This window comes from Mauremys reevesii, linkage group 8 (assembly GCF_016161935.1).
Source record: "Mauremys reevesii isolate NIE-2019 linkage group 8, ASM1616193v1, whole genome shotgun sequence".
NCBI classification, from domain to species: domain Eukaryota; kingdom Metazoa; phylum Chordata; order Testudines; family Geoemydidae; genus Mauremys; species Mauremys reevesii.
The window spans coordinates 40,471,432-40,495,993 of NC_052630.1; the positions used below are offsets into that span (position 1 = coordinate 40,471,432).

Genomic DNA, 24,562 nt, shown 5'->3' on the forward strand with positions numbered 1-24,562 from the left:
TATATTTGCTAGTGCCAAATGCTGTGTTTAGCTTTGGAAGGTATTATGGGAAGTATCACTGTTGATAGAAGTGGGCAAGAGTGAACTTAACTTTGTGCTAACATTCATATATAATATTAATGTGAGTGTAATACTGTGATGAAGTGGGAATTTTCTGTAATATTTTTGTCACTCTATGTGTGCCTCAGTTTCACCTATATTTTGCATTGCTACCCAGTGGGGGAAAGAGAACTAAGTTTGAAACTGCCTGAAGTCATTTGCATAGGAAGAAGGAGGTGGCATTACCACCTCATTAGGCAAGAAGGAAGATATATTAATTGGTATTACTTCCTCATCTACTCACCTTTCTCAAAAGGTGCTGTTCCAAAGCTGGGTGTGTAGCCCTGATGCTGTGGATCTATGACAGTTGGGATGCTGAATCAACCCATAGTATTTTGCAATAACTGACTTGCAGCAGTAGAAACAAGGCTAGTCAAAGGAAACATCAAGAAAATGGTGTATAACCACCACTGTGAGACGGTCATCATAAACCCGTGCAAGGAGAGAGGGTTAAGTGTTGGGGAGTTCAACAAGGCACAGCTTATTGCACGGCTGGAGAAGGATGATTGGAACAAAAAGTTATTTCCAGACACAGGCAGGGTTCCCAGAGAATCAGAGAATGACACAGGCAGCATCAAGGCATCCTCAAGACCTGGTTCCCCAATCAGCACGGTGTCCTCACAACCCAGTTGCCCTAGATTAGATTAGAAGTAGTGGGAGTTGGAGCTAAGAGCAAACAAGCTAGCAGATCGTGAGAGGCAGCAAAAATATGAAGAATGGTGAAAACATCAGGCGAAGCAATGAAAGCATGACCTGGAGATGGAGAAGCAGAGGAGCAAGAGGTCCCATAGAGGGGTAAGTGGTGAAAGACCCCAGGATGCTAGTTCCTCAGGGAGCCTAGACACCAAATTGTTGCCCCAGTTTGAGGAGGCAGGTGGAGATATAGATGCCTACCTCACTGCCTTTGAGAAGGCTTACAACCTAGTTGACTCCCTTACTTAGTTCCAAAGCTATAGAGGCATACAGCCAGATGGGCACAGTTGATGGAGACTATCAACAGTTCAAAAAGGTGTTACTGCTTAAGTTTGCATTAACACCTGAGGCTTATAAGAAAGTGTTTCAGGGTGTGCAAAGGACCTACGGTGTAACATATATGGAAGCCACCATGCTGATGGGAGTATATCTTCACAAATGAAATCATAGAATCATAGAATATCAGGGTTGGAAGGGACCTCAGGAGGTCATCTAGTCCAACCTCCTGCTCAAAGCAGGACCAATCCTCAACTAAATCATCCCAGCCAGAGCTTTGTCAAGCCTGACCCTAAAAACCTCTAAGGAAGGAGATGCCACCACCTCCCTAGGTAACCCATTCCAGTGCTTCACCACCCTCCTAGTGAAAAAGTTTTTCCTAATATCCAACCTAAACCTCCCCCACTGCAACTTGAGACCATTACTCCTTGTTCTGTCATCAGGTACCACTCAGAACAATCTAGATCCATCCTCTTTGGAACCCCCTTTCCGGTAATTGAAAGCAGCTATCAAATCCCCCCTCATTCTTCTCTTCTGCAGACTAAACAATCCAAGTTCCCTCAGCCTCTCCTCATGTCATGTGCTCCAGCCCCCTAATCATTTTTGTTGCCCTCTGCTGGACTCTTTCCAATTTTTCCACATCCTTCTTGTAGTATGGGGCCCAAAACTGGACACAGTACTCCAGATGAGGTCTCACCAATGCCGAATAGAGGGCAATGATCATGTCCCTCGATCTGATCATGTCCCTACTTATACAGCCCCAAATGCTGTTAGCCTTCTTGGCATCAAGGGCACACTATTGACTCATATCCAGCTTCTCATCCACTGTAACCCCTAGGTCTTTTTCTGCAGAACTGCTGCCTAGCCACTCAGTCCCTAATCTGTAGCAATGCATGGGATTCTTTTGTCCTAAGTGCAGGACTCTGCACTTGTCCTTGTTGAAGCTCATCAGATTTCTTTTGGCCCAATCCTCTAATTTGTCTAGGTCCGTCTGTATCCTATCCCTACCCTCCAGCGTATCTACCACTTCTCTAAGTTTAGAGTCATCTGCAAACTTGCTGAGGGTGCAATCCACACCATCCTCCAGATCATTAATGAAGATATTGAACAAAACCGGCCCCAGGACCGACACTTGGGGCACTCCGCTTGATACCAGCTGCCAACTAAACAGGGAGCCATTGAGCACTACCCATTGAGCCTGATGGGATAAGGGTGCAGGTGGAGGATTTGTATGAATCCTTGACAAAGCCCTTGCTTGGATTATTTAGTTGGTGTTGGTCCTACTTTGAGCAGGGAGTTGGACTAGATGACCTCCTGAGGTCTCTTCCAACCATAATCTTCTGTGATTCTATGATTCAATGTTGGTGAAGTTGGAAAACTCTGAGATGTGTTCCCATGAGCTAAAAATGTAGTTAGTGGACAGGAAGACTAAGGGGCTATGTAATGGAAGCTCGTTGGCAGATGGACAGTTGGTCTGAGTATGAAAAGAGATCCAGCGGGGACTGGCCTAGGCATCAGTCCTGGGATTGGGAACCAGTAGAGGTACCCGAGAAGTGGGATTCAGGTAAACCCACAGTGAGGGGAGCAGCTGACCCAGGTAGCCCCTGCTAAGAGATTGTAAAGACCTGAGATGCAACATTTATAGAAAACAGGGCATAATGCCTAAGGATTGATGAAGTAAGGTTTGCCCAGGACAGAGAGACGCACGCATACTCTCTGCAGCCAAGAAAGCAGCCAGCAGTTCAGGCTCAGATTGTGAATTATGTGACAGAATTTTTGAAAGGGAAGATATGAAACGGCTCTGAACTGTGGATTGGAAACGGTAAATTGACTGATTAGAAACTGTGCAGTAAGAATCATGGAAGTGCCCGGTAGAACAGTTACCAAGGTGATGAGAAATATGCTGGATCATCTATGGATAACAATTGTGGGTTTGAACTTCCTTGGGTCACTGGGTAAAGTGAGCATAGAGCCCAGCTTGAGAACAAAGGATTGGAAGGTGTGAGGTGGGGGATAAGTGTTGGATTCTGGAGGAAGTTCTCACTTGGGAACTAAGACGATGATACGGAGAGAAAAACACAGAGTCTGAACACGAGTGCACTACAGCTTGGCTGGGCTCTGGGCTGACCAGAATGGACTATGCTTTAGCCTTTATTTCTCTGTGCTAACCAATGAGCATCCTGTGCTGTGTTCTAGTGGAGTAATACAGGCTACTGTTTGACAGTGTTTTTTGAGTCACTGCAAATACTTGCTGAGGTGCATTAATCCCTGAAGAGTGAACAAGTCTCAAGCAGGAGTCTGTCTTAGTTGGACTTGCTGAACAGTGCTCACGGGTGAAGCAGGAGGACTGAAGCCCAGAGGTTCAGTCAAGGAGGCATTGAGGCCTCTGTTGTCTTACCAGGCTAGCGATCCGGAGTCCAAGGGGTTCTGCAACCCATAGCAGCCAGCATGGCTTCTGGTCTCTTCTCTCTCTCTCACTCTCCTGTTCATATAGCCTAGCCCCAGAGAGGGCTCCTTGATTGCACTCAAGCTGTTTGGGCTGTAAGCGCCAGACTGTCCCTTAAAGGGGCACCCCACCATAACGCCCAAGGAAGAGATGGAGGAATGAGACCCAGTAGACTAATCCCTCCTGAATTCTTGGAGGTGATGTTTAAAAGGGTTTCCATTATGCTAGGACTCTAAGCCTAGCAGACAAAGGAGAACAAGAAAGGTCAGAATGGATGTGTGGCAGGGCAGGGGTAAAACCCCTTTAAAGCCCTGCCAAAATGCTGGCTACAGCCTGCTCTCTGGCCAGTAGGCCAGGTGTAGAGATGCAGGTACTCAGCAGAGAGCCCAGCTGCAAGCCCTAACAAGGGCTGGCTCAGATGAACATGCTGGGCTAAGTAGTGACAGCTGGGCTGGGGCAGGAGAAGGCTATAAAAGCCCTAGGCAAATCTCAGTGAGGAGGCTAGCCTGGGAGGAGACAGGAGGGCAGTATCTAAGTCTCCTTGCCAATAAGGAAGCCTCAAGGGCCAGGAGACCCTGGGAAGGGTCTGTGAGGCACTAACTGTTGGGGGATCTGGGAACTGCATAAGCACTGTAAATAAAGACACTGGGGTGATTCAACAATAGAGGGTGTGAATACTCTATTAAACCAGCCTAAACACAGGATGCAGGCACAAAAGTAGGAGAGCCTGCGCCAACCCTGTGACAGGAGGATGGACCTTTTTGCGGGGAAAGGCTCAAAATGAGACTAAGAAAACTATGTTCTTTCCCTTGCATTCCTTGTGTGAAAGCAGGATCAATCTGAATGGGAAGAGCCAGCTACAGATAGATATTCTGACAAACAGGCTCCCAAATTCTGTCGTTTCTCCTAAGATAAATAAGACTCTCCAAATTCCTTACACAGTAGACACAGGCCTACTATTTTCCTGAACACCAAACCAATAGGCATCCTTCAGAAAATGTATGACGCTTTAACTATCGTCCTTCAAGTATACATCTCTTCTGAGGCCCTCACAAGGTCATCTGGCTTAGACAAATGACTAGAATGAATCTAATAATGAGTCACGTCTGTACTCCATAAGATCTCCCTGGTAGCCTCTTATATATTGGAGCTTCCTTGGATGCTCTGAGAGCCTCATGCAGCAGTGGTGTTCAGGAGGCAGTTCTGCCTTTGTTCCTGGTAGTGAGTTGACCAAGAAATCCAGGTCTTTTTTGTGGAGACCTTGTAGACGCTGCCAAGCTGCCTTTTACCTTGGTTCTGACCTCTCCAGGAGATGTCCAGGGAAGGAGAAGTGTCAGAGTCACAGCAGTTCTGTAAAGTGACTGTGTCCTGGAATTGGTAAGATCCCAAAGAGCAGGTTTCTCTTCTCTCAAGCCTCCAACAACCAGATGCACTGAGCCATACTGAATAAAATAAAGCAGCTGTCCCAGACAACACAATAAGAGGGAAGATGAGAGATTTCCCTTGCTCTGCTCTATTGTATTTGTATTGCCCAGGAGGCACAGCCTGTGGGAAACTATAATATATCTAAAGTCTCTCTACAGATGCATGGAAAATTCTGAAGACTCCTGGTATGGAACCATGGAAGCCTTGTATGTGGATGGCCATATGGCTTCCCAGCCTATCCAGATCAGGAACTTTCATTGCAGGTTCCTTCGTTTCTGCTATCAGGGGTGATGCTGGTCTCTGTCACTCTCAGTGATGGGAATGGCTGCTACTCCAAAGGAATTAATATGGAAAGCAGTGACTGAAAAGGACCATACAGTCTGGTGGGAACCATGTGAATGTGAGCTCCCCCAGTGATGCTGTGGCTGAAATGACTAACATGATCAAAGGATGCATAGCCGGGGGAATATCAAGCAGGAGAAAGAGATGATTTATACCTCTGTATAGAACACTGATGATGGCATACTCCATCCCCACTTTAAAAAGGAAGTTGCCAAATTGGAATGGATCCAGAGAAGAGCCACAATGATGATTCCAGGTCTGGAAGACCTGTCTTACAGTGAGAGACTGAAAAAGCTCAGTCTTTTCAGCTTGTTCAAGAGAAGGTTAAGCGATGACTTGTTGAGGATCTATAAGCACGTACACAGGGGAAGGGGTGTGTCAGATAATAAAGGGCTTTATGGATTTCCCCCCTCTTCCTCTACTACATGCTGGTAAAAGGTGAATTTGTGCAGTCAGTACATACACCAATGTATCAGACTTCTCATCCCTTCATGGCATGGATTTATCATAAATACAGTCACCTTCTATGGTGGTGGTAGCCTGTGACGACTGAGCACATTGTAGACATTAAAAAGAAATGCTGCTTTCCTTTCAGTGTAAGGCCTGATTCAGTAAAAAGCAGTGTGCAGTTTCTGAAAATTCCCATGTGCTTGGCATTTGGATATACACCAAAGTCCTTTCCTTTGCTCTTGTTCAGCAGCCCTCACTGTGAACACTTAAATGCTGAAAGGCAGGGGATCAATCCACTGAGGTTACTTAGAATCTGTCATCTGTATTAGTGTGGTTCCAAAACCTCTACCAGCAGAGCGTTGGAAAAGTCCCACGGATTCTACTGGGTTTTGGATCAGAGGCTAATGAAGAGGTTGGTCCAGAGTCTGAAGAGTGTTTATTCTGTTTCTGATCCAGATTTAGTATGTTTTGTGAGGAAGTGCTGAACCTATTTATTTATGTTCCATTCTATGCATCCGAAGAAGTGAGCTTTAGCTCACGAAAGCTCATGCTAAAATAAATTTGTTAGCCTTTAAGGTGCCACAAGTACTCCTGGTTTTTTTGCGGATACAGACTAACACGGCTGCTACTCTGAAACCTATTTATTCTGAGGAATATATTTTCTCTTTTCAATGTGTTTTATTGTATAATATGTTTGTGATGTCTTTTATATGGTAAGACAGATACTATGTCTCAGTGCTAGTGTCATGGTCCTATTATGCTTGCTGCTTATTGCTATTTGATATTAATTATTATTATTTGCTTACACCTTCATTCCAATTGAAGGGGGGACCACCCCCTTTATAGTCTAAAATGCTACCATTTCTTGCTTCTAGCTCCCATGTCAGCCCATCCTTCCCCCACTATCAAAAATAATATTTCTAAAGGTTTGTTTAAAAAAACCAGCATACCCTGCCTGGGAAATTAACCCCCACACCATGGACTTAATATGTTATGCCCACAGCACTTTCTTATCACCTAATCTTCAACCAGCGCTATGACGGTGGGATCCTGCTAGGCTAGCAGTTGCAGTGCTGCTACTACAACAACAGTACAAACAGTTGCTAGCAGCAGGAGGTAGTGCCACATAGTATCACAGCAGAGAGACCACTTTACAATGTGTTTGTGCCCTGAGCTGCATAAGTAGCACACTTTAGAAATATAAAACCAAACTAATCCATTGCTTCCATTGCACTTTAAACTGGGTCAGTAAAAGCAGTGCTATCATCTGAAAATCCAAGACAATGATATCTGCTTATAGAATGCAGTACTGCTTTGTGCCAATATGCTATGGTATTACCACAGCAAATACTGCAAGCAGGTGATGTGCCACTAAAGCAGAACTTCTTGAAAGTTAAGTTACGCTGAAATCCAATGAATTGTATAAATCAGTCCCTCAAATTAGAGAACATATTTACTTCTTAAAAATAAATTAGGGAAAACTTTTGGTAGCAGCATATCATGGGAGTTTCTCACTGTCCTACCAGAGCAACTAGGCAGTGCTGTGAGAGTCAGGCAAGCAGATATTTTTGCTCAGAATATTTTAAACATGCTGAAGAGAACTCTCATCCCCAGACCCGTGATAATATGTAAATCTAGACTTGCAGAAGAGTAGTAGCTAGGATTCCTAAGTTCTGTTCTTATTCCTGCCGCGGGTTTACTCTTACCTAATGTTCATATAAATGTTCTTAGTGCCAGATTTTCAAGAGATTGGCATCCAGCAGCCCTTATTGTATGCCCACATGTTCATACTCTCTAGCACACAAGATCCAGATGACAATTGGAGCTGCTGCATGCTGAGCTCTTTGAAAATCTAGCCCTTAAAGATGGTTTCTCACTTAAGGTTCTTAACTCCCCTCTCTATTTCAGCAGGAACTCAGGGAATGAGCTGCAGGTGTATTATGCCTCTCTGAGAAATTACCAAGACTTCTTTGAAGCTATTCACAGAAGGGGGGATACATTCTACGTGGTATCTTTTCGTAGGGTAAGTGCAACACACATTCAGTATTGAACAGGTAAATGGGGCAGCGGTAAAGATCATGATGATTCAGCATTTGGTCCTTGAGTTAGGGGAGGAGTGCTAGTCCACAGTTGAAGTTGAAGCTAGTTTGTCTTTTTAAGTCTGATTTTTTTCAAAAATCTCTTGTTTTACTGAAAAAAAACAAACAATCTACCTGAAATTGCACATGCCACAATTCTTTCCAGGATACAAGTTGTCTGGAAAGTCCGGGATGAATCACACAAGGAGTTTCAAAGATACAAAGCTTGATTTTTTTTCTTTGTTGTTCCCTTTTTTACAGATGTTTTCTAAACTGTTTTGGTTACTATATTTCCTAATTCATGTGGAAGATTCACTTCATCTCTAAGTGTCATTACTGAACGGAAGTGTCTTTCATGGGATTTGAGGAGGTGCTTGTAGCAATTATGGAGTGGTCACTAATGAGATGAACCTAAGTGATGAATGGATATGGTTGTTTAACAGCTTCTAGTTGTTCTCAAGGTGTCACAGTCGGGATACGGCTAGTCTTGTGTGGCTGAAATGATGGTATATTTCCATAGTTTAGACCTTTTTAGGAAGGTTATAGGGTGGCACTCTCATTTGGAATCCCAGACTTTCTATGGGTCTTGTGAAAACTGCAGCATTGTTTTCATGGTTTTTGGATAAAGCAAATGATGGATTTTTTTTCTGGCTTAAATATTGGTTAATTTATTTATTTATTTTTGTCTATGGCTATTACTGAATAAATCTTGGTTGCAAACTTAGCCCAAAGGATCACTTGTATTGTGTCAGTGCAGGGAAGGTTTTCTCTCTTTTGAGGACTGCCAGTAAATCCATAGAATGTAGTTTAAATCTGGAGTGCACTAGAATAGGATTGCACTGTTGCTAAACATTGATCCAGCCCCTGACTTATGCTGGGATCAGTTTAATTGTTAAGCATCAATCTTTCTTAAAAAGCCAGACATTTGTGAGCAGACTGACTGCTCTGCATTCCAGCCGGTGATGGACATTATCAGGTGGTAAAGGAATTACTAGTCATGTAAGTAAACTCAAAAGGTACCATTTCTGAGTTTCTAATGGAGTTGCTGTTACTGAAAGGCCAAGTCTGATCAGTGAGGTTAAAAATCAGATTGCAGATTCATTTATCTGCAATCTGATTAGTAACCACTAGTTCAAGGCTTCCCAGCTAGAGATTCATACCCCTCAAGGAGTAGGTAAATCACCAGTGGTAGTCTTTAGTATTTACCAGGTTTCAGTAAAAGCTGTTCACACAGTTCTCATTGGGCTGAATGTGACCTTTGCTATTTCACAGGCTTTCTGGGGGACAGCTATGCTCTTCTTCCAAGGGCTGTCATCCTGTTCACTTTTCCAGATGTTGTACTGCTGCTTCTGCTGATTGCAAAGGGAAGAGCAGAGAGGGCCATTCAGAGGGTAGGACCCATATAGCCAAACACAGGTAATATTAAACAAGAAGACGTGTGCTAGAAGTATGTTGAAAGCATATGTAGCACACATCTGTACCAAGGCTATTATTAAAGTCATCCAGGAGTGTCTGTATTGTCCATGTACCTCATTGCACTAAACCTTACAAGTGCTTTGGAATAGTGTGAACAAGCAACTGACTAGAGGATCCATAAGGACTTGCTACTGCAAGCCATTGAGCATTCTGGTCCTGACACTGAATATTCAGTCTTTCCTAAAAAGGCTCTTTAAAGAGATACCCACTGAAAATCAGCTCACATGCCGCTTTCGGCAGACGTGCCATATGTTGCCTACCACTGAGATATATTATCAAAAAGCATGTTAGGAAACTATTTATTTTTAAAATCTTATTTTTCCCAGCCTCAATAATTCTTCTTCACTGTATGTCCATGAGAATGTGTGTTTGATCTCTGAATACATCCCTTACTTCACTGGGCCTCTCTACAGAACTTTCAGTTATCATGTGAGGTTTTGTGTCTGTAAAAATCTCAGACACAATCAAATAGTGACATTCTTACTGGAACTGAGGGTTTTGTGTTGAATAAGGCTTAATTTCCAGGCTTGTGTCACAAGGTTGGAATTTTGTTATTAAATGCTTGGCAAGTGCATCTGTTCTTTCAGTAGTCCCTAACAGCACAAATATAGTTAGAATGAGACTTGAAATAGCTTTGTGTGGGATGGTTAATTATGAAACTTTTTGAAGCAACTTCATAACAAAGAGCACAATTGTATTTGTCAAGCTCTTCATCTTCTGCAGTTGCATGTCATGGGCCTACCTGAATACGCTAGCCAGTTCATGTATTCTGTTTAGATTGTACGCACTGGCAGATAATAATTAGAAAGAGGCACTGACTTCCATTCTGACTTGCAAAGCTATGCTTTAAATGCTTAATGTTTTTTGTATTTGATGAAACTCCTGCTTGTAATACATCAGAGCCAAACAAGTGATTTTTCTTTTACCAAACATAAAGTCTCTTAGGGTTAGGGTTAAGCAGTCAGTATGTTTATTTTGTGAATGAAATGTTTTAGTCTATCTCTTCACTATACTTTTGTTGGTATAACTTATGTTGCTCAGGCCAGGGATGTGAAAAAGAACATATCCCTGACCGACAGAAGTTGCACCAACAGAAGCACTGGTGTGGACAGCGCTATGGCTACGCAGGTGGTGTCAGAGAGAAGGCTTTGGATTCTTCAACCATGAGATGGTGTTCCAAGAAGGAGGAGTGCTAGGCAGAGATGGGCTCCACCTAACGAAGAGAGGGAAGAGCATCTTCGCAAGCAGGCTGGTTAAGCTAGTGAGGAGGGCTTTAAACTAGGTTCACCGGGGGAAGGAGACCAAAGCCCTGAGGTAAGTGGGGAAATGGGATACCAGGAGGAAGCACAAGCAGGAATGTGCAAGAGGGGAGGACTCCTGTCTCAGACTGAGAAAGCAGGACAATCAGCGAGTTATCTTAAGTGCCTATACACAAATGCAAGAAGCCTGGGAAACAAGCAGGGAGAACTGGAAGTCCTGGCACAGGCAAGGAACTATGATGTGATTGGAATAACAGAGACTTGGTGGGATAACTCACATGACCGGAGTACTGTCATGGATGGATATAAACTGTTCAGGAAGGACAGGCAGGGCAGAAAAGGTGGGGGAGTTGCATTGTATGTAAGAGAGCAGTATGACTCCTTCCTTAGAGATTTTTAAGGTCAGGATTGACAAAGCCCTGGCTGGGATGATTTAGTTGGGAATTGATCCTGCTTTGAGTAGGGGGTTGGACTAGATGACCTCCTGAGGTCCCTTCCAACCCTGATATTCTAATGATTATGATTCTATGTCAGCGGGAGATGCTCTCCCACTGACATAGCTATCACCTTGTTGAAGTTGGTTTAATTATGTCTACAGGAAAGCTCTCTCCCGTCAGCATATAGTGGCTACATGAGCGACCTTATAGCGGTGCATCTGCATTGGTACAGCTATGCCTCTGTAAACTTGCTAATGTAGCTAATGTACCTGTTTTGTGCATCTCTCATTTATTACTTTATCAATGTAAACCTGATCTGATGAAATTATTTCCTTAGAGGCAAACTCTTTGCCACTTAGATGAACTACATAGATCCCTTTGTAAGTGAAAAGGAAAAATTCCTACACATGCCCTGGGGTGTAGTTACCAGGAACGCAGTCTGGGAAGTTTCCTTTCTTCATTAGGGATCACTGTCCCAAACTCCTTCTCACCGAGGTTTCAAATTTCATTGTGTATTAGGTATTGGAAATAATATATTTTCTGAAACTATTCCCTCTGGGGGGTCAATACACTTCTCTTTGGATAAGTCATCAGTAAGGATAAGATTTTGTCATAGAAGTCACAGATTCTGTGACTTTCAGAGACCTCGGTGACATTTTCCCTTCCCTGGGGTGGCAGCGCTGGAGCTGTCAGTCAGCAGGGGCCCCGGAGCTCCAAGCCACCACAGGCAGTGGGGCTCTGAGCTTGTCGCAATGCCTTTGGTTAAGAGTAACTCAGACACTTGTCTCTGAGGAGGCCAATTGAATCACAAAGGGCAGGGTCAGGATAAGCCATGGCAGTCTGTTGGTCTGGTCCCCATTCCCAAATCCTGTTTTTCTTTAATAATTGGTACAGAGGCTTGGCTGTGTCAGAGAACATTTCAATGAACTCTCTGGAGAAATTAAAAGTTCCCAAGAGAGCTCATAGGGAGTGCATGTCGGTGGGAAAAATAGATGCTGAAGTTTTGATTGAGGGAAAAGATCCCCCTCCTCAAAGGCAATATAAATACACAGCTGCAGCAGAGGAGGGCATTAAAAATACTATAGACTGTCTCTTGAACAAGGGGTGCTCGTGCCTACACCTCTACCTCAATATAACGCTGTCCTCGGGAGCCAAAAAATCTTACCATGTTATAGGTAAAACCGCGTTATATTGAACTTGCTTTGATCCACCGGAGTGCGCAGCCCCCCTCCTCCCCCCGGAGCACTGCTTTACAGCGTTATATCCAAATTCGTGTTATATCGGGTCACGTTATATCGAGGTAGCGGTGTATCTGCAATTTCACCAAGTTCAGTATGGCCAGTCCTTAAGGTGGATGGGGTTGCTTACAGAATGACAATAGACTTTTGTGCGTTAAATGCGGCCAGAGTCTGAGGGATGCCATACCATACTGACAGTAGTGGATCAGCTGACAAAGATGGTGCACTTCATTCCTCGTGCACATCTTCCTGCTACCAAGGATAGTGCTTGTCTCCTCATCACACACATTTTCTGCCTCCATGGCCTCCCAGACCACATCACCTTACAGCGGGGTTCCCAGTTCATGTCTTGGTTTTGACAGGAGGTGTTCTGCCTACTATAGGTGTGTCTCCATGCATCAGCTACTTCCCATCCGCAAACTGACATCCAATCAGAAAGTGTAAACCAGGTATTAGAACAATACCTTTGATGCTTCACAAACTATCACCAAAATGACTGGGCCTCACTGATCCCACACGTGGAATTCACCTACAACAAGATCATGCCTCAACCAACATAAGCCTGTTTTTCTTTGCAAATTCTGGCTTCCATGGTTAGTTCCACCCCAAACTGCCTACAGCACCCACAGCTCCTACAATCTCAGACCTGCTTCATCAAATCCATCAAACACAGGAAGAGTTCAGACAAAACATAGATGGGGCCAAGATGGCATACAAACATCATGTTGACCATCACCAGCAGGAGAGTCCTACATTGGTGTAGGATAAAAGATGGCTATTGTCCAAAAATCTCAAGACAGGCAGACTCATATGTAACGTGGACCACCTGTTCCTAAGACCCTGTGAGATTCACAGGCAAATCATCCCAGTAACTTTCAAACTTCAACTTCCTCCCTCCTTTAAGATGTGCCCTGTATTCCATGTCTCCTCCCTTAGGCCCTTCTCTGACAATCCCTTTCCCAAATGAAAGCAACCTCCTGTCCTGATCCTAGACTCCGAGATAGGAAGAGGAAGATATGGTACCTCATCAACTGGGAAGGATACAGGCCAAAGGATCTGTCCTGGGAACCAGCCCATTATGTGCACACTCCTGAAAAAGTCAGAACCTTCCACAGGGCCTGCCCAGATAAGCTCAGTCCCAAGGGAGGGGGCACTGTCAGGACCCCAGTATTGAACCCAACCCTTCTTTGTCCCTAGATGGCATCCTTAGTCTCCATGCCGCACTGAATCACCCCCCTGACCAGCAGAATTAGTGCTAAAGGCCTACAGCCATACTGCAGTCATGCCACAGACCCCTGATTGGCTGGACATACTGCATTCTCATTGGATACCTGGACTCTATAAAGACCCCAACAGGAAGAGGAAGCTGTCTGAGCAAGAGGCCATTGCCTACTGCTCTACCTTACCCCTCTGCCCCACCATGGCCCATGTTGCCCCGCCCGACACTGCCTCACCTGCTCCCACCCAGCATGCCTGACCATGCCTCGCCACTCCACCACACCCTGTCCCATCTGACCTTGCTTCTCCCAACCCTGCCCCAGTGCCCTGCCTCACCCTACCTTGCCAACCTTTCCTCCGTAATCCGCTGACCTGGCCCCATTGAATCATCCAGCTACTGAACCCTGCAAGAGCTCAGACCATTGTCTTGGAGGCCTCTAATATCAATTGAAACCCCCCCCCCGTGCCCCACCCGCTATCTGACCACACATGCACATGTGAATTCTAGACTGCCTCCTAGTCAGCATCAGCAACTGAGCATTACAATGTGCCACGGTCCTGAGAAGTGTTTGCTTCAGTATAGGCTGTTTCGTAGTGACAATGGCCAATGGGAAAAGGCACTATTAGTATAGTACAGTATTAGTAGAGTATTACAGAACAACCTAGGGTCTGTCTACCCAGCAATTAAACACCCACAGCAGGCCAGAGTCAGCTGACTCAGACTCATGGGGCTGTTTAATTGCTGTGTAGATGTTTGGGCTCAGGTTGCAGCCCAAGCTCTGGCACCCTCCCACCTCAGGATCCAGCCCGAGCCCAAATATCTACAGCATAGTTGTACAGCCTGAGCCCCACAAGCCAGAGTCAGCTCACATCGGCCAGCCACAGATGTTCAGTACCCATGTAGACAAGCCACTAGAGGCCCCAACTGAGATCCAGGCCCCATTGTTCCAAGCACTGCACAGACCGAGTATAAGACTGTCCCTATGCCAAGGAGCTTACAGTTGAAATAGACAAGACAGACAAAGCATGGAAGGGGAAACAAAGGAATCAGGAGACAATGTGACATGCCCAAGTCAGTGATCAAGCTGGGAATAGACCCCAGAAGCCCTGACTCCCATTTGCTCATATTTTTTATTGGTGCTCATTTATGTTCAGTCACATGTCAGTGCTGTCTAGGGTACAGCATGGTTAGTATTTGGAGCTTGGCATGCAAAGAACTCCTTTGAATATGTAATAAATAGGAATCAGTGTAGTGCTTCTTATTTCTACATCTACAAATGCTCTGAAATGATGGCTGAGGTTTGAACTGTGAAGCTCAACAATGCTGATGTCAATATTATTGCTGATCGTTTCTTAAGAAATACTCCATTATCTCATTCATTTTATTCTATTTTGAATTAAATTTTTGAGACTTCTATCCACAGCTGTAGGTATCTCATATAATAATCCTGACGGGAATAACCATCCACCAGCATAGCAAAGCCTACGCACAACGGGCTCACCCCAGTGCCCTTCACACCCAAACCCATGCTGTCATCTCCCCAGATGCTCACATAGTCTAGGTCTTTGCAGCATGCCTGAAAGCTCAGAAGAGTTCAGATACTGTGGAGCAAGCTGAGGAGCAAGTTCAGAGCCAAGGGCTCCTTGCAGAGTGCTTTGCCAACAGCTGCCATGTTTCTCTACCAAGGGAGTGCCAGCTTGAGGTGTGCTGCTGGCTGTGGCCATAGCAGGTTGGTATGGGGAGAGTGGCCTTGCTTGGGTAATCTGGTTCTAAGCAACACCTTTAAAATACTTGTAATTGGATGCAGTAGCAGAGAGCCAGCTCCTGGGGTGGAGAATTAGGAGTTCTTCGAGTGATTGCTCATACTGATTCCAATTAGGTGTGCGCGCACCGCGTGCACTGTCGTCGGAAAGTTTTTTCCCTAGCAGCATCCATCGGGTCGGCTGTGGAGCCCCCTGGAGTGGCGCCTTCATGGTGCTCAATATATGACCCTACTGACCTGGCGTCTGCTCAGTTCCTTCTTACCTAGCTTTGTTTGTTTATTGTTCTATGTACTTAGTAGTTAGCAGCTGGGCTGGGGGGTTTACCCTCTGTCCCAACCGGTTTTCCTTGGGAGGGCTTACATGCCCAAGTCCCAGGGGTTCAAGCCCTGCATGTCCTGCAGCAAGCCCATGCCAACAGGTGACCCCCACGACACTTGTCTAAAGTGTCTGGGGGAGGCTCACCAAGCCGACAGGTACAGGATTTTTGAGGGGTTTCGCCCCAGAACTAAAAAAGAACGAGACTTTCACCTCAAGTAGCTCGCAATCGCAGCACTTGTCGGACTTGTGGCACCGCTCCAGGTCGCGCCAGTGCTCCCGCTCGTGACACCAATCCGTGAATCAATCCCCATCGTGCAGCAGGTCCCACTCCCGGCACCGGTCCCGTTACTGCTCAGCGACCCCACACAACTCCAGATTGCGGCACCTATCCAGGTTGCGGCACCGATCCAGGTCATGGCACCACTCTCCAGCCTTGGGGCACCACTCTCCGGCATCATGAAACTGCTCCCCAGTGTGGCATTCCTCGTCGGATCAGCTCCACTTGGCACCACACTCGCCATCGCAGTCCTGATCCCAATCTTCAAACTCGGAGATGGAATCTAGATACTCCGAGTGGGGTCAGTATGGTCGGGCCGTGGATGCTCTGAGATGGGGACAGGGACCAGTGCAGTGGCCATTCTAGACCCTGTGGGCATACCACCAAGAACAGGGCACCCAGTCTAAAAGCTCCTGATTGGCCACCTCTGAACTGCGTGTGCCGGAGGCTTCCATCAGTTGCCCCACCCCTAGGGGAGGTGCTGTGCCCACACCCCATCATGGAACCAACTCCAACTCCAGTTCCTGAGCAGGACCCTGGTCTACCAGGTCCAGCCAGCAAGACAGGACAGGAGGTCCCTGAAGAGCAGGAGGGACAGGAAGACCCTGTTCCCCCATTAGCCTTCTCATCCTCCTCCCCAGACAAGGCCATTGCAGGCACTTCTGTCTCTGGACCACCCCCCATAGAGAGCCGCACCCACCAGGACCTCCTTCGCAGGGTAGCGGGCAACATGGTTCTGCAGGCCGAGGAGGTGGTGGAGTCAGAGGACCCCATGGTCGACATCTTGGCCCCAGAAGGTCCTTCGAAGGTGGCTCTGCCCTCATCAAGACCATACAGGCCAATGCCAAGACCATCTGGCAAACCCCAGCCTCCATCCCTCCCACCGACAAGGACGTTGAGAGGAAATACTTTGTCCCATCAAAGGGGTATGAATACCTCTTCACGCGCCCTTAGCTTTGTTTGTTAGTGGTTGTGGCAGTGACCGAGAAGGAGAGGCAGAGGCAACAAGCCCCAGCGCCTAAGTCCAAGGATGCCAAGCGCCTGGACTTGTTTGGGCACCAGGTGTACTCAACGTGGGGGGCTGCAACTCAGGATTGCCAATCAGCAGGCAATTCTGAGCCAGTATAGCTTGAGCTGTTGGAACTCGATGCTCCAGTTCAAGGATCTGGTGCCAACAGAGTCCAGGGAGGAGTTTGGAGCGATAGTAGAGGAGGGCAAGGTGGTGACACAGACCTCTTTACAGGCCTCACTGGACGCTGCGGATTCGGCAGCGCTCACTTTGTCCTCTGGTATCGCCATGAGGTGTAGCTGATGGTTGCAGGTCTCAGGCCTTCTGCCTGAGGTTCAATAGATGATGCAGGACCTGTCTTTTAATGGGGTGGGCCTGTTCACGGAGCAGACTGACTCTCGGCTGCATAGCCTAAAAGACTCAAGGGCTACTATGAAATCCTTGGCTATGCACACCCTGGCAACCCAACGCAAACATTTCAAGCCCCAACAGCAGCAGCAGCGCTCCTACCCTCCTTGGCCGAGGCAGGACTTTTATAGGAGAAGGGGAGTGTAGCAGGGTGGTTACCCGCTCCTGTCCTGAGGGGTTAAAGCCAGCCCTGCAGAGGGCTGGGGCTGTGGAAGGAAAGAGCTGGGTTGATTGGGGGAAGCAGCTGCAGCTGGGCTACGCCCCAATCAGAGCCCAGCTGGCCCTATAAAGAAGCTGGGAGCCAGGAGCTCAGAACTCTCCCTCTGCCTGTAGAGGGAGAAGGGCCTGGCTGCAGGGAGCTAGACAAGGTACCTAGAGTGGAGCTGGGCTGGGGAAAGGCAGAGGAGCTGGGGAGCTCCTCCCTGGGAAGTCCCAGGCTGCAGCCTAGCATTAGGCCAAGAGCTCAGGACTCTCCCTCTGCCTGTAGGGGAAGAAGGGGGCAAAGGCAGCAGGTCCAAACCCCTTTGCCAATGATGAGTGTCTTATACTGCAGTCTGCCTCAGGGAACGGGGGCTAGATGGAAACTGGGCAGTAGCCAATACTGAGGCAAAGTGGGGTGGGGGTTCCCCTGGGAGGGAGAGACCCAGTTAAAGGGGCACCGGGGTCCTGGGAGGGACACGGGGGCCAGTAGCTTGAAGGCGGATCACCGGCCAGCAGAGGGTGCTCTGGACACTGGAATGAGCTAATTCCCAAGGACAACCAGCAGGAGGAGCCGCAGGGGTGAGTCTGCATGTCTACAGGGAGGAACAGCAGAAGGAAGCCTTCCAACCCGCCTTCCGGGAGGGCCAGGGCCCGACTAAACCATCATCAGGTTCCAAGCAGGCCTTTTGAAGGGGCACCCGAGGACAGTGCACCAGCCTTGCTTCCGGATCCTTCCCCATCTTTTTTGAATCATTTGTCCCACTTCTACCATGCTTGGTCCCAAATAACTTCGGACCGCTGGATCCTCCATATGGTGGAAGTGGGATTTTCTCTCCAGTTCTTCTCCTACCCTCCCTCCCATCCCCCTTCCCTGTCCCTCTTCAGGGACCCCTCTCACAAGCAACTCCTCATGCAGGAGGTGCAGACGCTCCTTGCCATGGGAGTGGTGGAGAAGGTTCCTCAGGAGCTAAGGGGCAAGGGATTCTACTCCTGATACTTCCTAATCCCCAAGGCCAAGGGGTGGGGGGTCTCAGACCCATTCTAGATCTGCGCAGACTCAACAAATTCATGGTAAAGTTGAAGTTCCGCATGGTCTCCCTGGGCACCATTAGTCCCTCCCTGGATCCCAGAGACTGGTATGCCGCCCTCGACATGAAGGATGCGTACTTCCATATAGCAATTCGTCTCACACACCAACGCTTCCTACACTTCATGGTCAACCACAAGCATTACCAATTCACGGTCCTATCATTTGGCCTCTCAAAAGCCCCCAGAGTGTTCACCAAGTGCATGTCGGTCATGGCTGATTTTCTCCGTTGACAGCAGGTGCAGGTATACCTATACCTTGATGACTGGCTGCTCAGGGGCCGCACCGGGGGCAGGTGCAGTCCCAAATCCGTTTGGTCAGGTACACATTCGAGGGACTGGGTCTCCTCCTCAATTTTGAGAAGTTGACCTTGGAACCGACCCAAAGAATAGAATTCATTGGGGTGGTGTTAGACTCGGTTCAGGTGCGAGCACTTCTGCCAGAGACCCAGTTCCGAGCCATCACGGACATAACTCAGAGCCTCTGGCAATTCCCAACCACAACAGCAAGGGGGTGCCTGAGTCTCCTCAGCTACATGGCTGCTTGCACTTATGTGACCCGGCACGCCAGGCTGCAGCTCAGGCCTTTGCAGGCATGGCTCTCCTCGGTCTACCACCAGGGGCACAACAGCTTGAATTCAGGGGTCACAGTGCCAAGACAGGTCCTCCCATCCCTCCACTGGTGGCTCAACCCTCAAGCAGTTTGCGAAGGAGTCCACTTCCACAGCTCTCAGCCTTCCTTTTCCCTGGTTATGTACGTGTCAGCTCTGGGATGGGGTGCGCATCTGGGAGACCTCCAGACACAGGGCCTCTGGTCACAGGATGAGCTCTCCCTACATATCAGCATCAAGGAGCTTTCAGGCCTGACTACAAGGCCAGTGCGCAGACAACACCAACGCCATGTTCCTCTTCCCCTCCAGCTGTGGGAGTTCTACATAGCCCACTCCATTCAACTGGAAGCATCCTTTCTACCAGGAGTTCAGAACATGCTGGCGGACCACCTCAGCAGGTCCTTCCGCACACACAAGTGGTCCATCTGGTGGGATGTCATACACCTCGTTTTCCAAAGGTGGGGGTTTCCCTAGGTCGACCTCTTTGCCCCCCGCCGCAACAGGAAGTGCCCAATGTTCTGTTCCTTCCAGGGTCACAGCCCAGGGTCACTCTCAGATGCATTCCTGCTACGCTGGACAGGTCACCTGCTCTACGCCTTTCCCCAGTTCCCTCTCGTGCACAAGGTCCTGCTCAAGGTCCGCAGGGACGGGGCAGAGATAATTTTGGTAGCTCCAGCATGGCCTCAACAACACTGGTACACTGTGCTCCTAGAGCTGTTGGTGGGCGCCCTGGTCACGTTACCTCTCCTCGCTGACTTACTCACTCAGGACCACGGTCGCCTCCATCACCCCAACCTGCAGTCCCTCCACCTCATGGCTTGGAAGCTTCTTGGCTGAACCCTGTGGAACTTCTGTGCTCAGAACAAGTAAGGGAGGTCCTCCTTGGCTGCAGGAAGCCCTGCTGTAGAGCCACATATCTGGTGAAGTGGAAGAGATTCTTGTGTTGGTGTGACCAGTGTCATACAGCCCCTGTCCAGGCGCCTGTACCTTTCATCTTGGAGTACCTTCTACACCTGAAACAGCAAGGCCATAAGGGTACACCACGCTCCTATCTCGGCCTTCCACCCAGGAGCGTCCGGTTGATCCATCTTTGCCAACCATATGGTTGGTTGCTTCCTCAAGGGTCTGGACCGCATACATCCCCAGATCAGGCAGCCTGTCCCCACGTTGGACCTTAACCTGATCCTCTCCAGACTAATGGGGCCCCCATTTGAACGACCGGCAACTTGCTTCCTCCTGTATCTGTCATGGAAGGTAGCCTTCCTGGTCGCCATTACTTCGGCGAAGAGGGTGTCTGAGCTAAAGGCCGTCACCTCTGACCCACTTTACACGGTTTTCCACAGGGATAAAGTGCAACTTAGGCCTCACCCAGCCTTTCTTCCCAAGGTGGTGTCATGTTTCCATACCAGTCAGGACATTTTCCTGCCTGTCTTTTACCCTAAGCCTCAGGCCAGTAACCAGGAGCAGAGGCTCGTCAGGCCTCATCAGCAACATTCTTGACCCAGATCTCAATCCAAGGAATCTGCAGGGCAGCAACTTGGTCCTCAGTACATACCTTCACATCTCACTACACCATCATCTGGCAAGCCAGAGATGATACAGCTTTTGACAGAGCAGTGCTACAATCAGCGTTTCCGCTTAGGTATGGCTAGAATCGATATGAGCAATCATTTGAAAAAGAAAAAACAGTTACTCACTTCTCGTAACTGTTGTTCTTCAAGGTGTATTGCTCATATCTATTCCAAACCTGCCCTCCTTCATCTCTGTCAAAGTAACCGGCAAGAAGGAACTGAGGAGGTGCCTGGTCAGCAGGGTCATATATTGAGCGCCATGAAGGCGCCACTCCAGGGGTCTCCACATCTGACCCGACGGGTGCTTTTAGGGGAAAAACTTTCTGACAACTGTGCACGCAGCACGTGCACACCTAATTGGAATGGACATGAGCAACACATCTTGAAGAGCAACAGCTATGAGAGGCAAGTAACCATTTTTTCAAACTTCCCCACCCAAAATTTAAAGTCACTTCCCCTCCTACCCACAAGGGGGAGGCAAAGAAGACATTCATTCTGGGGTGTGTGTGTGTGTGTCAGAATCTCCCCTGGGTGCCAAACTGCCTCCCACTTATTCCAGAGCATGTCCTCACAGCTACCAAAACCTCCAACCTTGTTGATAGCTTTCTATGCTGGCAAATCTGCTTAATCAGTACAGTGCTAAACCCCCATTGAAAATGTTGTTCCAGCATTCAGTAAAATGAATTTAACACAGGAAATACTAGAATTGTATTAATCATTTTCATATTCAGTCCATTAAAAATCTTGGATTTTCAGAACGCCTAGGGGAGTTAGGCACACAGCTCACATTGACATTTCCCACACATTTCAGCACAGGAGTGCAACAGAAACGAAGATAGGATTGCCAGTTGTGGTTGGGTGTACTCCTCTACCCCGATATAACACAACCCAATATAACACAAATTCGGATATAACGTGGTAAAGCAGTGCTCTGGGGGGCCGGGGCTGGTCACTCCGGCGGATGAAAGCAAGTTCGATATAACGCAGTTTCACCTATAACGCAGTAAGATTTTTTGGCTCCCGAGGACAGCGTTATATCGGGGTAGAGGTCTATTCCTGGAGGTGTCATCACATGACATAATCTTTAATTAAAGATTAATCTTTAATTCCTGGAGACTCCAAGACAATACTGGAGAGTTGGCAACCCTAAATGAAGATGCCTTTCTTCAGGTTTAGGGCCTACCTGCCGTGAAGTACATAGGGCCCTGTAATATCACTATAACTTGCATGTTTAGGATTTCATCTGCTTGTACTGTTGATTCCTCATTGGAAGTCATTTATAAGTCTCTCTTTGACATCACTGAGCTAGTGAAGATGATAGTGATGTAAGACTAATTATGGTATCTCTCATGTGCAAACACGGAGCTATTGTTGATTAAGAATATAGGGTGAGAAATACAGAAAACAGAATCTAGGTGCAGTTTCTAAAGAGACTCTTGTAAGTTTTCCAAGAGAAGTCAGCTGCTCTTTAAACCATGGATAACTGACTTGCTTTGAAAGGTAATTAAAGTAAAATATTTGAGAAAGCAAATTAATTCCCATTTATTTTGGCCTGCAGGTCCTCCCTTTTTCCCTCCCCCCTCATATATGTGGTTAGAAGAAAAACATTTGATCTATTCCACTCTAATTCTGATATGCAAGCAGATCCTACTCTTATAAGGTCTTGTTAAAGACCATTGACAACATCACAAGAGGCTTATTAATTATGATGACATCTTTTCAGGGTGAGAGAACAATTGCTGTAATTAGGGAAAGCAGATGATTTAAAGTCTGATTCACTTAAGGAGTTTAAAAAGCCAGTAGCATACCCAGTCACCACTTTTTCCATTCCTTTTCAAAGCACAGATACTTCCCTGTATCACAATTTAGGATTTGGCCAACTAACTGCATTTAATACTGTGATCTGTGCAATCCCCCAACACTCCTTCCTCCCCTCCCCCGACACGCCCACTGTCAACAAAAGAACCCCACGGTCCTGCAGTGCTTATGACAATTTTCCTTTTCCCTTCTACCAGTGCAGACTCTCTCTTCCCTCCACAACAAGAAGAAATCCCCCTCCCCAGTCTCACTCTGCACCTTGACACAACGTAACACAGTTTAGTTCCAGCCCTCATACCACATTCAGAAGCCCCAATCCACCCTAGTGGCTGCAGAGTGTCTCTCGTGAAAGGGAGCAGGGGAGGAAATCTTCACTCCCTGGTTCTCCTCCACAAAGTTCATAAATCAGAAGGAAGTAACTGGTGTCCAAACGGGAGACTCTTCACTTCCTGGGTCTCCTGCCCTGGAGCTCGCTCTTCCGGAGCAATGTCTGCAGGAGCAGGGCTGCTTGCTTGAGGGCCTTAGGGCCATTACAAAAAAATCCAGAAATCTCCAGAGAATCTTTGTTAACCTGGAGTTAAGGCTGAAAGCACCTACTGGGGACTGGTGCACTAATGGCATGGGAGTTATCAAAATAACACAATTTCAGAAAGACCAGGGCAGTGTATGCACTGTGGCACTTTCCAGCTGAATCACAAGTTTTCTCTTCTTCCCCTGCTTTTGATACAAAGTTTGGAAGCCGTGTCCTAGTGGAGCATATGCCTTCTCCTCAGCAGTAAAGAAGGGAAGAGACATTGCTGATCCTTACGCAGTAAAAGTGATAGAGGAACAGCTGCCAGCTGTACAATCCCACTTCCGGGCTTCAGGTGCTTGCCTCAGCCAGACTTGAAGGGCAGTTAGCCAGGACTGGAGTGATATCCACAAAATGCTCCTGGGAAAGAAGCTGCATTGTTGTTGTGCCTGTTGCAGTTGTATCACATCCAGTGTTAATTGTCATATTTGTATAAACTCTAGAGTCCCATAGGTGGCTTCAGGAAGATGTTTGAAAATACAAAGTCTAGATAATTCAAATGAAGAAAACACTCTGTAAGACTTAGCTCCTTGGAAGCAGAACTGCTGTTTAAAAAGGTCCCTGAATAAACCAGGAATGAAGTACTGCACTGAAGCTTGCTGTGTCTGTGTCAAGTGTATTTGTGTAAAGTAAGAAGAGAAGAAGTTACTTGATGGCCTGTAGTGTGGGAGACAGATTGAAGTCCATTTTCTTTATTACTTACTCCTGATTCTATTGTCTTCTGTACAGTTTACTGGAACTTCATGAGTCAGAAATTAATCCCATGACTGAGCTTCCTTCAGCATCAAATGTCCCAGTTCTCAGACCTAACCAATACTGTGTTATTTTTTAACTAGCATTTGGAAGGACAACATACGCTGTAGATAATTATGATGAATATAGAACAGCTTACAAAGATGTCACCAGAACAAAAAAACAGCATGGTTGCAGACAGATGTGACCAGTAATATATATGTATATAAAATGTGTGCTGCAGATTTGGCAGACAAAGAATTGTGGGCAAGAAATAGATTGAGACAGTATGGTTTTTCAGAGTTTCCATGAAAGACCTACTCTTCATGATACTGGCAAGAAACAATAACCAGGAAGTAAGAGAGGGGAAAAGAGTTTGGAGGTGATCGGAAGGTAAATGAGGCTTCAGCAGGGAGAATAAAAACTGGATTTCATGACTAGAGAAGTGTCATGTACCAAACAATTTGTGCTGTTTTCCACAATAGAAAGATAGTTGTACTCAGACAGGCAGGCACATTTATTTATCCTTAAGCAGCTCCTCCAATCTCCTTCCTGCGGGGGGCTCTGTGGGCTCCCCATTCCCACCTCCCTGCCCTGCCATGGGCTGTGTGTGTCCCTCATTCCTCCCTACTCCCATACCAGGGCCCCCCATTTATCCTCCCCATGCCAGTGGCTCTGTTTTCACCCCATCCAACTTTCCCTACTTTCAGGGGCTCTGTGTGCCCCTCCTCCCCACACAAGGGTCCTCCATTTTCACCC

General features: G+C 47.1%; 1 protein-coding gene across 7 annotated transcripts in view; it reads left to right on the plus strand.

The window, feature by feature from the left end:
- Window positions 1-24,562, plus strand: part of ATF6 (activating transcription factor 6) — a 366,260-nt gene that overhangs the window by 203,749 nt on the left and 137,949 nt on the right. For 6 of the 7 annotated variants that reach the window (XR_005583814.1, XR_005583815.1, XM_039485531.1 and 3 more), the window contains one exon: window positions 7,640-7,754. Coding sequence is in view for 5 of the 7 variants with exons in the window: in XM_039485531.1 (XP_039341465.1) it covers window positions 7,640-7,754 (115 nt within the window). In the remaining 2 variants the exon portion in view is untranslated. The remainder of the gene's footprint in view (window positions 1-7,639; window positions 7,755-24,562) is intronic. The other variant, XM_039485529.1, reaches the window with a different exon arrangement.